Consider the following 12,833-nt stretch of genomic DNA (forward strand, 5'->3'; position numbering starts at 1 on the left):
GGGTGGTTGCTAGGGTGTTTCTATGTGGTTGTTTAAGATGTTGTGCATTGTGAGTGGTTGCTAGGCAGTTAGTTTGTTAGACAGACAGACAGACAGATAGACAGAGCTAAGGGTGGTTGCTAGGGTGTTTCTATGTGGTTGTTTACGATGTTGTGCATTGTGAGTGGTTGCTAGGCAGTTAGTTTGTTAGACAGACAGACAGATAGCAGAGCTAAGGGTGGTTGCTAGGGTGTTTCTATGTGGTTGTTTAAGATGTTCTGTGTTGTGAGTGGTTGCTAGGCAGTTTTTTGTTATACAGACAGACAGATAGCAGAGCTAAGGGTGGTTGCTAGGGTGTTTCTATGTGGTTGTTTAAGATGTTCTGCGTTGTGAGTGGTTGCTAGGCAGTTTGTTTGTTAGACAGACAGACAGACAGATAGACAGAGCTAAGGGTGGTTGCTAGGGTGTTTCTATGTGGTTGTTTACGTTTTTGTGCATTATGAGTGGTTGCTAGGCAGTTTGTTTGTTAGACGGACAGACAGACATATAGCAGAGCTAAGGGTGGTTGCTAGGGTATTTCTATGTGGTTGTTTAAGATGTTCTGTGTTGTGAGTGGTTGCTAGGCAGTTTGTTTGTTAGACAGACAGACAGACAGACAGATAGCAGAGCTAAGGGTGGTTGCTAGGGTGTTTCTATGTGGTTGTTTAAGATGTTCTGCGTTGTGAGTGGTTGCTAGGCAGTTTGTTTGTTAGACAGACAGACAGACAGATAGACAGAGCTAAGGGTGGTTGCTAGGGTGTTTCTATGTGGTTGTTTACGTTTTTGTGCATTATGAGTGGTTGCTAGGCAGTTTGTTTGTTAGACGGACAGACAGACATATAGCAGAGCTAAGGGTGGTTGCTAGGGTATTTCTATGTGGTTGTTTAAGATGTTCTGTGTTGTGAGTGGTTGCTAGGCAGTTTGTTTGTTAGACAGACAGACAGACAGACAGATAGCAGAGCTAAGGGTGGTTGCTAGGGTGTTTCTATGTGGTTGTTTAAGATGTTCTGCGTTGTGAGTGGTTGCTAGGCAGTTTGTTTGTTAGACAGACAGACAGACAGATAGACAGAGCTAAGGGTGGTTGCTAGGGTGTTTCTATGTGGTTGTTTACGTTTTTGTGCATTATGAGTGGTTGCTAGGCAGTTTGTTTGTTAGACGGACAGACAGACATATAGCAGAGCTAAGGGTGGTTGCTAGGGTATTTCTATGTGGTTGTTTAAGATGTTCTGTGTTGTGAGTGGTTGCTAGGCAGTTTGTTTGTTAGACAGACAGACAGACAGACAGATAGCAGAGCTAAGGGTGGTTGCTAGGGTGTTTCTATGTGGTTGTTTAAGATGTTCTGCGTTGTGAGTGGTTGCTAGGCAGTTTGTTTGTTAGACAGACAGACAGACAGATAGATAGAGCTAAGGGTGGTTGCTAGGGTGTTTCTATGTGGTTGTTTAAGATGTTGTGCATTGTGAGTGGTTGCTAGGCAAGTTAGTTTGTTAGACAGACAGACAGACAGACAGACTCATAGCAGAGCTAAGGGTGGTTGCTAGGGTGTTTCTATGTGGTTGTTTAAATTGTTTTGCGTTGTGAGTGGTTGCTAGGCAAATAGTTTGTTAGACAGACAGACAGACTTCTACTTACAGGAGGGCCAATTTTCCCAACATTCCCGAGATCACCGGTTTCCCCCTGAGACAAAGACAAGAAACTATTTAACATAAAATCCCAGAAACATCTGTAAACAATACATGATGCACCCTGTGTGTTTTTAATGTCTGTGTGTTTTATCTTTGAAAAACTGATGCATTGATGAATGGATTCTATGAGTTTTTGGTTTTGTGTTTGGCACACAGATGATGATTTTGAAGGTGTGTGTGATCTCTTTACCTTCAGACCTTCAGGTCCAGGTTCTCCAATCAAACCTTTTCGACCGTGTCTGCCCTGTAGTGAAGAGAGACACGCTCACGCCAGTTTCACTGTCAAAATCTGACATCTAACTAGCGACACCTCATATTGCATTCGTCGCAGAACACACAATTCTGAAAAGAAACACTCACAGTGGGACCAGGACTTCCAGGCGGACCCGGGGGGCCTTCATCTCCCTGAAGAAACACACACGGAAGCGCTTTAGTAAACATTCAGAAATCACACAACATCATCATACACCAGAGAAACAAGGTGATGATGAAAGAACTAAACAACATCTGTCAATGATCAACACAACCCACTTTATTCGCTAGTTGCACAAGATGGCGCCGATGAGCTTTTGGGACGCCAGAGTCGACAGTGTAATTTCAGGTCATATAACACTTTATGGGAAAAGGGGGATTTTTTTAGATAAAAAAGAAGAAAGTAATAAGTAACCGATATGACAGATCCTCTTTACATTGCTGAGCACTTCGTTAAGTCAAAACAACTCGATAGTGTTATACGACCGGAAATTAATCTGCGGACTCTGGTGTCGCAAAAGCTCTCCGGCGCCATCTTGTGCAACCTGCCCATTCTATACAGTTCTATTCACTATTTCTGTTTGGATCATACTGTGTGCTTCTAGAAAGTCAGAAAAGCAAAAATGCAGCTTCACCTCTGTTCCTTTTGGCCCTGGTGGTCCCTGGGGGCCCCTGACTCCTTGAATACCCTAAAATGAAATAAGTTCATCGGGATGAAAAACTTCATTCAGATGTATGTGAGCACAAGCACGAGAGCTCAGCAGATTTTCTGTACCTTTGGTCCCAGGGGGCCGTTTGGTCCTGGTGCACCGATGTCTCCTGGAAAACCCTAATAAACACCCACAAAAATGATAGAAATACTTGAAAATACATTGTGACCTTACATTAACCTCATCAGGTGATAAATGGCTGTCAGTCCAGCCACACACACCTGTCACTAGACCACGCCCACTCATCATTATTAAGGGTCAGTGGGGGTCAGGGGGAGGTTACACACGTGAAGAAGATTTTCTTCATCATTAAGAGTTTTATTTTTAAGTGACTACGCCACCAAAGTGCTCTTTCAACAGAAACAGCAAATCCATCAATGAAATAAGAACAGAACTGCTGTAGAGTAAGTAAGAGAGATTTGTGCCATTTTTTGTTGAAAGATTACAAAAAGATTAATGTTTTAATAACATACCCGTCAGAAGCAGAAATATGTAGTAAGATATTGTTGACTTGATGTTAATATCCTATTTAATTCAATTCATTAAAAAAACTTTTCCAGACATGGTAATATATTTGATTTGTTTTCAATATGTAAATAAATATTAACATCAACAAACAGGATGCCAATAAACACACATGTAATAACACAGAAGAGCCATTAGAGGGCCGATATCAAACTACGGTGACGTCATCAGAGGCCCTCACAGTGGACCGGACACTTTCATCCATTTGCCGCACAGATGCTTCTGTGTTTAAACGGACAAGCCACAGTTACACTTCGCCGTTAACAAAAGACAAATCCAGTTTATCAAAAGCAAAACTAACACAGACCTCGAGGAAGAGGAACACGTCACTGAAAAGAACACAATTTACACAGCGTTTACACAGAGCTATTTATTCAACACAATAAACAGAGTATGTGTGATTAATGCATCGCTGTAGAAAAATACACAACAGGTTTTGAGTTACGACATCTGATGGACACATGTACCCAAATCCTTTCAGAGACAATTAGTCTGAGTTCAGATCAAAACCCTGCAGACGGCAAACTTTATACATCCTCAACAGACAACCAAACCAACTCCATGAATCTGGTGTCAAACAGTCAGACCTTAGAGCCTATTGACACACCAAGAGATTTCAGTGGATATTCATCCATAGATGACTGTGGATTTGTGTGACGGTTTTAAAACAAAAAACATGCATCACACAAGTCAGAAAGTCCAAATCTTAAATTGTGACGTGACGTTTCTCTTACCTCAGGTCCCGGTGGTCCCGGAGGTCCCTGTGGTCCACGTTCCCCCATCTTTCCCTTTCAGAAAGAGAACATCTATAATGAATTTCACATAAACACACTCACACAACCAACGTTCAGACCAAGTCCTAAAAAACCACGAGTCTCAGATTTCCAGCAGCAGGTTTCTGGACAATACTTTCTTGTTTAGGGTTAGTCGGCCGATAGAAGCGTGGGCGGTTCATTTTATTTAGCTTTACTTTCCCCCCGCCAAACAGAGATGCAGTTTTTCCTGACATGCACTTGACCCAAAATAAATACAATCCGTCTGAAGTATCAAAACAAGCCGTGACGCCAGATATAACCATTAAAAACCAGAACATCCGAGTTTAAACCAAACTAAATCTAAAACTCAACACTACCGCCAACAAACATAGTGCATTTACATTTTTAAAAAAGCAACATGAACAGAACAGAGAACCGATCCAAGTCAGCTAAGAAGAAACTAAAGTCTGTAAAGATCATGAACAAGACGTGCGGTCTTACAGGGGGGCCTGGTTTTCCACGAGGTCCTGGTGGTCCGGGATTCCCAAACGTTCCCTACCACAACACGAAAAAACAACAAATTTATCACCGCTGTTGTACACAAACTACCTCAAATGAGCGTGTATATACAGAAATATATCATTCAGCCTTTGCTGGAAACTCGCCTTGTCGCCATGGTAACCAGTTTCTCCAGGTTCCCCTCTGAATCCAGGTTCTCCCTAAATCATTTAGTAACACAGAGATTGTAGAATAAAGATAGAACACATAACACACCGATCAGCGCTACAGTCAGACATCTGTTAAAAATACAAGTATACAGGACCGCTAGAGGTCATTTACATGCGAGTGAAACAAAGAAAGTAATTAAATACAGAGCGAGACGCACTCCAAACAAACAAAAAAAACACGAGGAAGTCATTAACCCACAAATTACAACACGACTATTTTGAATTGAAAGTAGTTTCACATTGAATTGATCTTTATCGCGATCTCTGGTTTTCTGCACAACATACCTGTACTGACTCTATAACATATGCACATTATAGCACGGGAATTAAAGGGATATTTCACAGGCAAAGAATATTACTTTCTTCTTGAAGAATAATGCAGTCAGAGTTATAAAATCTTTTTTCTTCCAAGCCGTAGAATGGGAGTGAATGGGGGGCAATTTTTGGAATGGCTGGACACGGCTCCGTGGTCTTAACGAGGGTCTTCTGAATCGAATCAATGCACTTGTTTAAGAGAAATATCCACATTGAGAGCGCTATGAACGTTAATGTCTAACTTCCATTCTCCCTCAGCTGCGCGTGAACCTGAGGCTTGTTTTTCCAGCAAATGACGGTGACGAAAGCTCCCGCACAGAGTAGATGGCATCCTATTGGAACAAAACGAAAAATGCCACGTTCATCACAGGAATTTACGACACGCCTGCTTCATCTGCCGGAAAAACTAGGGATAACGATAGTTAGACATCAACGTTAATAGCGCTCTCAATGTGGATATTTCTCTTAAACAAACACATGGATGTGCTTAAGAAGACCTTTGTTAAAGGGGTCATATGGTGTGAATACGTGTTTTCTGTGTTATAAGTCGCCCATGCATGTATTAGACGTGTATAATTGCATAAATGAAAGTGTGGGAACAAAAGAGTCATTCTATGTAAAAGTGAATGCTCACCCAGACCTGCCTGAAACGCCTCGTGTAGCCACACCCCCACAAATCTACATCAGTTGGTGGTCTGATTTGACTAAGACCGCCCAAATGTAGACGCAAGTAACATTTCCGTCACACGTTTGCAGTATTCCACCAATCACTACGCACTGGTGAACTGGCCAATCACAGCACACCTCGCTTTTCAGAGCCATGAGCTTTGTAAAGAATCTGCTCGTTTCAGAGAGGCGGGGCAAAGAGGAGATACAAACATGCACAGTATGTGGAAAATACAGCGTTTTTGAACCTTAAATCATGTTTACACATTACATTACATGTAAAACAAACCATAATATTCATTTTAGCCGAGTCATATGTCCCCTTTAAGACCACGGAGCCGTGTCGAGCAGTTCTTTGATCGATGGATGCACTTTTTGGAGCTTCAAAAAAATCAACACCCGTTCACTTCCATTCTACCTCTTGGAAGAAAAGTGATGCGTGGTATTATAACTCTGTATGCATTGTTCTTCAAGAAGAAAGTCATTTTCAGTCAGGATGCCTCGAGGGCGAGTAAAACATGGGGAAATTTTGATTTGCCTCTGAACTATCCCTTTAAGTTGACATGTTCACTACAATAATAGAAATATTTAAATCACCTTATCACCTTTCATTCCAGGTGGTCCCACCCCTCCCATCAGGCCCTGCCAATCAGAGAACAAGTACAGCGGGAGGGTCTTCAATGTCCAGCCAATGAGATTAAGACAAAACGAGTCGCAATGCGAGCGGATGTTACCTGAGGTCCCACAATTCCTGGAAATCCACGAGGTCCCTCAGGCCCGGCGTCACCCTGTGAGAGATAAAGACATCAGCATCAGATTCCTTCAAAATCAAAAAGCATCATTCCTGAAACATTCATTAAATCATTCTTCTGTGTTTTTTACCACAGAACGTTTGAAAAACAGGACAAGGCAGCACATCGCCTGACAGAAGACACGACTCAACGGCCACATCATCTCTTCTTCACTGTACTGAATAATTCTTCACAGATTTTGTGGTGTGATGGACATTGAATGACAGTTTTACAAGGATGTTCCCGATCCACCCGTCCACCACATCATGACGCTAGCCGCTATGAATGTTTCCCTTCCTACAAGCAACACGCTCCAAAGTGACAGGAAACTTCAAATCCACACAGACTTTGATTTAAACTTCAACACGCGAGGTCGGTGAAATGGATCCTGACAATGTGATGCGGTCTCACTTTACACACACCGGCCACCTGTACTCCTGACAGCAGCTGAAACTTGATCCTCTCTTATCTTCTGAGGGAACATTTGATCTTTTACAGGCACATTCTGGACCAAATATACTGTGATGGAGGAAACATTTTCCAATTCTGAAGAGCTTCAATAAAAATAAAAACAAATTCTAAAATTATATACATTTGAATTCCAAAAGGTATAGTAGAAATGGCTGATAAAAGCTGACACGTTTTGGAATTTTTTTTAAAGTCCCTGTGAAGAGGAAGTTGCCATCGTTTTTACTTCCGTAGTCTGACGCATTTCCGAGTGTAACGTAATTTCGAATGAGAAAAAATCGTGGGCGTGGCTTTTGTTTTTCACTGCGAATTGATTGGATGCATAAAAACAGCCATTGCATTTTGAAATGGAACCGGCACAGCCGTTGAGAGAGAGAGTCGTGACAACGGAAGTTCAATATTTCCGCGTGTCACATGCTTCATGGAGCCTTCAGATGGTTCCAGAAAGTTATGTTTTGTCTTTAAATGCTTTTTTTTCATTTCTTTATTCATTAAATGGGTTAAAAGTACGCAGTGCCGTCCCAAGCATGGGGTGGGGCCCAAGTTAGAAGACACGGGGCCCTACCTAGCTTGCTCAGTATATATGTGCTACTACAGTATTTCATTGGTCAAGAACGCAAATAGAATTTCAATGCCAAAGTCAATAGTCGTATACATGTATGCTACATTGCATTTGTGTGAGGGGAAACCTCAATCTCAATCAAATCTCAATCTCTCCTGATGAATCATCATCTTTCAGAATGGAAGTACAAGTAGGCTACAACAAATAAAGAGTGCGAAAACAAAACACAAATTATATAATATATCAGTAAAATAAGCTTATTTAAGAGGTTTTGCTCATACAAAAACAATGTAAACTTGCGATTATTGTGATGGTTGTACACAGCTTCATCAGTCATGCCAACACGTATGCGCGCGCGTGACGGAGACCGCTGTAGCAGTGGTGCTGACTCAATATTTCTCCGTACAGGAATGTGCCGTCACCGGTACGCGTCGTGGCCCTAGAGGGTGGGGCCTGGTGCCATAGCCCTGAAAGTAGGTCACATTCGGTCTGTTTTGCTGCAGCTCCATGCAATAGTAACAAATAGTAACTTCCGGGAACTATTGAGAGGCTCCGTGAGCCTCCGTGAAAAAACTGTTCCACTGGAATCAACGGAGTTGACGCAACTCTCTCTCTCTCAATGGCTCTGGGAAATGGCAGCAGACTGACAGATGGATAGTCACTACAGGACGGAAGTGCATTTTCAGATTTTAACTGAAGATTATGGGGACACACGAATTTTAAAAAGAGAATGACCCACATTGGTAAGCTATTAGCCACAATCACTGTAATATTTCATGATAAAAATTGAAATTTTAATTTTTGATTTCACTGGTACTTTAAAATACAGTTGAAAAAACTCACACATTTGCCATTTATTTATTAAGCAGGTTTTTTTACATTTTATTTTGCAGCACCTTTGGATAAATTGTCAAACTAGTATTTGCCTTCATCTCACACACCATCGAGTTTCTAGAATTAGAATTCTAGATTTCTAGAATCTAGAATTTTACTGATTCTTATTCTACTTCAGCCCATCTGAAGTCTGTGTCACGGTGTGTTTGTTTGTGGGTCTGTTTCTCATTAAAGTGCTTCTTTATGTCCACCAACCACTCTTAACCAACATCAGCGCTGCAGAACATCTCCAGTAGTCATTATTCTCAAATTATTCTCTATTAAAATGCAGTGCTGCAGTTTTAATAGACAGGTTGTTTACATTGCAGCTGCCTGTAGAGGAGGATTGTAAAGACCCAACGCATCTACAAAACTCAAACACATCTCACACGTCATAAAAACACATTTCCCCGAGCGATGTGATAAAAAAGGTCCAAGAAGAAAGAGGTGGTAAACATGTACTGTATCGCATTCATCTGCTGATCTGAGGCCTGCGAAAAAAGGAACAAATCTCAGAACCTGATGTGAAGTGTAGTAATGTCGACACGATGAGCAGTGATTGGTGTTTTGAACATGTACCATCTCCTCCTCGTGTCTGATCCGACTCACACTGACGTTACACAAACTCAGACCGGAACTAACAAGCTCACGGTTAACAGGCCGTTTTACTGCACTAAACTGATTTCCACGCCTCTAAGTCAACTAACGCTGAAAACCTGATCCCAGGACCATCATCAGGAGAAAGCATTAGCAGCCTCACATCGCTCTTTAAACCAGCGTCTGACATCTCTGTCCATCACTTTAAACACACTCATTCTCTCACACGTGAGTCTCCACCGCAGACACTCTGAACCATCTACAGCACATGTGCCATCAAGACGTCACTCTGGACAGCATCAGGCGAGGCTCCGCCCACCAGCAGTGACATCATCTGTCACATTACAGAATCACTCGTATGATATTCATATCATCATATTAACATCTTAAATCTATCGTGTGCCTTCAGAAGACATCACAGATCCTCTCTCTCTATCGCTCTTTCCTTCAATATTTTAAATGTTGTTTATTTATTCAATTGCTCAGTTTATATTAGGCTATGCGTAAATGACCATTTACACTTTAAGAAAAGAAAAGATCAAATGGTGTGTGATGACAGTAAGGCAGTGTTTAGTAATTCAGTTAAATCAAGAATTTGAATAGATTTTATTGATCAGAAAGCACTGAATGATCTTGCAAAGTTTGGATTGATTTGGTGTTTAAAACGGGTTTTTAATGATGAATTAATTAATTCATCTTATGTACGTAGGAGTAAAGATCTGCTTGTTTTTAATGATTGACACTTGACTCAACTGATGGCTGTTACGGTCCTTCTGTGTTTATCTCTCTCTCTCTTTCTCCCTCTCTTTAAAGGAAATATTTAGCCAAAACAAAGTTCATCTCCAGATCTCTTATCCTGTACTGAAGTGTTGTGATGTTATTAATATTTTCTTGGCAGGAGCCGCTGGTGTGACACAACTCTGTACAGTAGCTGAAGAGTAAAGGACACACTGATGAAATCCTGACACCATTACTGCTCAACTCTTAAAAAACAGTGCTTCAAAAGGTTCTTCGGTGCCATAGAACCATTTTTGGTTCCACAAAGAACCATTCAGTCAAAAGCTCTTTCTTACTTTTTTATCATCTAAAGAACCTTTTTTCGCCACAAAGAACATTTTGTGAATCAGAAGGTTCTTCACATGTAAAAGGAACCAAATGTTCTTCAACGGCATCTAAGAACCTTTGAAGCACCTTTTTTTAAAGCAACAACGAGCTGTTTTTCGACTTTAAAATAATCTTATTTAAAAAAATTGTTTTAGTGGTGGGACAACTCTTAACTGGACGAATTTTACTGCCGCTGCTACCTAAGCAGCCCTCTATCGGCTGAAATCACACTTGTAACTTTGGTGTGCGGGTAGGTTCACAAGCCCCGCCCATCACCTGCTTTACGGCATACGTCAGGTTTTACTCATAGCCTGGGAGAAGTTAGCCAACATCTAACAATAAGACGAGACCATCTAGTTCAACGCAAGTCTTCAAACCATCACCATGGCAGAGCCTGCAAAAAAATCAAAGAGGGTGTTGTCGGAGGAAGCGAAGAAAAGAAAGAGAGAGAGTGATCAGACACTAGCCCGATCACGAAACAATATCGGACGGGCTTACACTCGGTGGCGCGAGCTGAAAGAGGCAACGGGTTGCAAAACTGGTCCTGCTACTGGATTTGTTAGTGTTATATGTACATTTTTCTTACACTACTGTACTTTTGAGCTTATTTGTTATTAGGATGCGTTCAGGTTGTTCATTGGCGCACCACCGGTTCACAATTTATAACCGTAAGGTAGCTGAGAGATAATATTTTGTTGCCCCGGTGACGATAGCTAGCATGTTGTTTGTTGTCACGAATTTGCGTAATGCATGTAAACGAAGACTACCAATCCACAATAAACGTTTTGTGGTAAAAATGTGCAGACTCCGTAGTTCAGACCAGTTATGCACGTAAATGTTGAACAGTTCAGTCGTTGAGTACGCTAATGTTATCGTTAAGTATAATTATATGCTATGCGCTGTTTTCATAGCGAGTTGAGTGTAGTCATTACACAAAACACAACGCCTGGTCGCGAGTGTGTTTAGTGACCTCCAAAAAAATAACAACAGAAATTACTAAAGGTTAATAAACACATTCACGTCCATGCGTTGTGTTTTGGGTAACAGTACACTCTACTCGCTATGAAAACAGCGTACATACACGAGAACAACTAACGTATGCACGCAAAAAAACTGGTCTACCGTTCTTTATTGTCATTATAGTAGTAAATTATAGTGTAACAATACATGAAACTTTGTAATGATATCTGGAGAACATATGGTAACACGGGCTACTTTACCTGATCGGTGGACATAGTTTCAAAACGACGTATCTGGGTACGCCGGTTCCATCAGCTTTGTAAACAAATTCATGTGTATTGAGCTGACAACGGGGACACTTTGCGACAGTATTTACGACACACGTTTCAGACAATTGCGCTTATCAACCACATGGGGTAACCATACACCATAACGGCTCGTTGTTGCTTTAAGAGTGTAGTCAAAGAAAGTCAGACTTTCAGAAACATCACCAGACAAAAGACGAATCATCTGAACCACTAGATCAAAGCACACATGATGCTTGTGTATATACACGTGTGTGTGTGTGTGTGTGTGTGTGTGTGTGTGTGTGTGTGTGTGTGTGTGTAGGACTCACTCTGAGACCCGGGAAACCCCCGCTGCCGGTTCCCCCAACAGGTCCCTAAAAAACAGACAAAACCACAGAATTCAGCCACAAAACAATATAATTCTTCATCATAATCTGTCTTTATTTAGTATAAGCATCTGGTCGCGGGTTTAACTGATGACAGCAGATTGTGTACCTCGTTTCCGTCCGGTCCAGGCGGTCCTCTCTCACCCACATCACCCACAACACCCTGTAAAAACACAGCATCTTTCCACATCACTCACAGTTCTGCTGAGCGCTGGCGCCCCGAGGCCACACTGTTCCATGATGCAACACACCAGACACGCGTGTCTCCACACACGCAGCCGATCGGTTGAGTGATAATCTCACCCTGTGCTGGAAGTCTGATGATACGGCGTATCAAATATTGATTAAAGTTTTGAACGTTTCAAGTTAAAGGACTTTTAATAGTGTTATGCTTACAATAAGAGAGACAAACTTTTACAAAAATCTAAACGGATATCTCAAGTGATCGTAACAATTCTGTCGTCAATTATTCATTTTTAAGGTGGTTGTAAGTCTGTAGTGACTCTTCTTTCTTTAGTGGAACACAAAAGAAGATATTTTGAGAAGTGTCTCAGTGGTTTTGTGAAGTCAATGGGGTTCGGTGTTGTTTGATGATTGACATTCTTCAAAATATCTTCTTTTACGTTCTGTAGAAGAAACAAACTCATTTTAGTCATAGTAATCCCTTTCAGTTAGTGATTGATTTATATACTGTGTGTATGTAAGGAATATTTTATAAGACATTTTTGTCCAGTCTGTCTCGCAGTGAACAAGGAAAGCCGAGTATTTTTTTTATGATGATGGTGCAGCACATGCGGTCGGTTATGCACTGATGCAGCGCTGGGAGTGGATGTGCATGTTGTGTCGTTCAGATGCCGGCGGCCTCTGAATGTTTTCCAACAAGCTTTCATCCGCTCAACGTGCCTGTGATGAATCACTCGCGTCTGCAGACAGCAGGCATCGTGCCCAGACCTCTGGTGGGATTTTAAGACTTTTCCGCAGGGAATAGAAGACACTTTCTAACACTACATCGCAATCTTACAATCTGCAAAACAGCTACTGAGATGCATTTGAGCATTATTTACATTTACATTTATTCATTTAGCCCAGTGGTTCACAACCTTTTCATGGTCGCGCCCCCCTGTAAACCCATTATATATATATATATATATATA

At 41.4% G+C, this 12,833-nt stretch overlaps 1 protein-coding gene across 3 annotated transcripts; it reads right to left on the bottom strand.

Annotated features, from left to right (window-relative positions):
• Positions 1-1,568: 1,568 nt before the first annotated feature.
• Positions 1,569-11,969, bottom strand: LOC130552091 (collagen alpha-1(XXIV) chain-like). 3 transcript variants are annotated; one of them, XM_057330184.1, is made up of 12 exons: positions 11,877-11,969; positions 11,623-11,667; positions 6,386-6,439; positions 6,249-6,293; positions 4,608-4,661; positions 4,444-4,497; positions 3,922-3,975; positions 2,728-2,781; positions 2,588-2,641; positions 2,061-2,105; positions 1,891-1,944; positions 1,569-1,692 (listed from the first exon to the last, which is right to left on the bottom strand). In XM_057330184.1, the coding sequence occupies exons 1-12, from the start codon at positions 11,916-11,918 to the stop codon at positions 1,576-1,578; spliced, it is 672 nt and encodes a 223-aa protein (XP_057186167.1). In that variant the 5' UTR covers positions 11,919-11,969; the 3' UTR covers positions 1,569-1,575. The 3 variants fall into 3 exon arrangements, with proteins under 3 accessions (XP_057186167.1, XP_057186166.1, XP_057186168.1); XM_057330183.1 differs by having other exon boundaries at positions 11,789-11,887; XM_057330185.1 differs by lacking the exons at positions 11,623-11,667; positions 11,877-11,969 and adding an exon at positions 11,267-11,350.
• Between the last annotated feature and the right edge of the window lie 864 nt (positions 11,970-12,833).

This window comes from Triplophysa rosa, linkage group LG3 (assembly GCF_024868665.1).
Source record: "Triplophysa rosa linkage group LG3, Trosa_1v2, whole genome shotgun sequence".
NCBI lineage: Eukaryota > Metazoa > Chordata > Actinopteri > Cypriniformes > Nemacheilidae > Triplophysa > Triplophysa rosa.

Bases quoted from the DNA above. Each gene is read 5' to 3' on its own strand.
- LOC130552091 (XM_057330183.1), bottom strand. From the start codon at position 11,869: ATGTGGAAAGATGCTGTGTTTTTACAGGGTGTTGTGGGTGATGTGGGT. The intron at 2,782-3,921 runs GTAAGAGAAACG...GGTGTTTATTAG, and splicing joins CGGGACCACCGGGACCTGAG to GGTTTTCCAGGAGACATCGG. The intron at 2,106-2,587 runs GTGAAGCTGCAT...GTGTTTCTTCAG, and splicing joins CAGGGCCAAAAGGAACAGAG to GGAGATGAAGGCCCCCCGGG.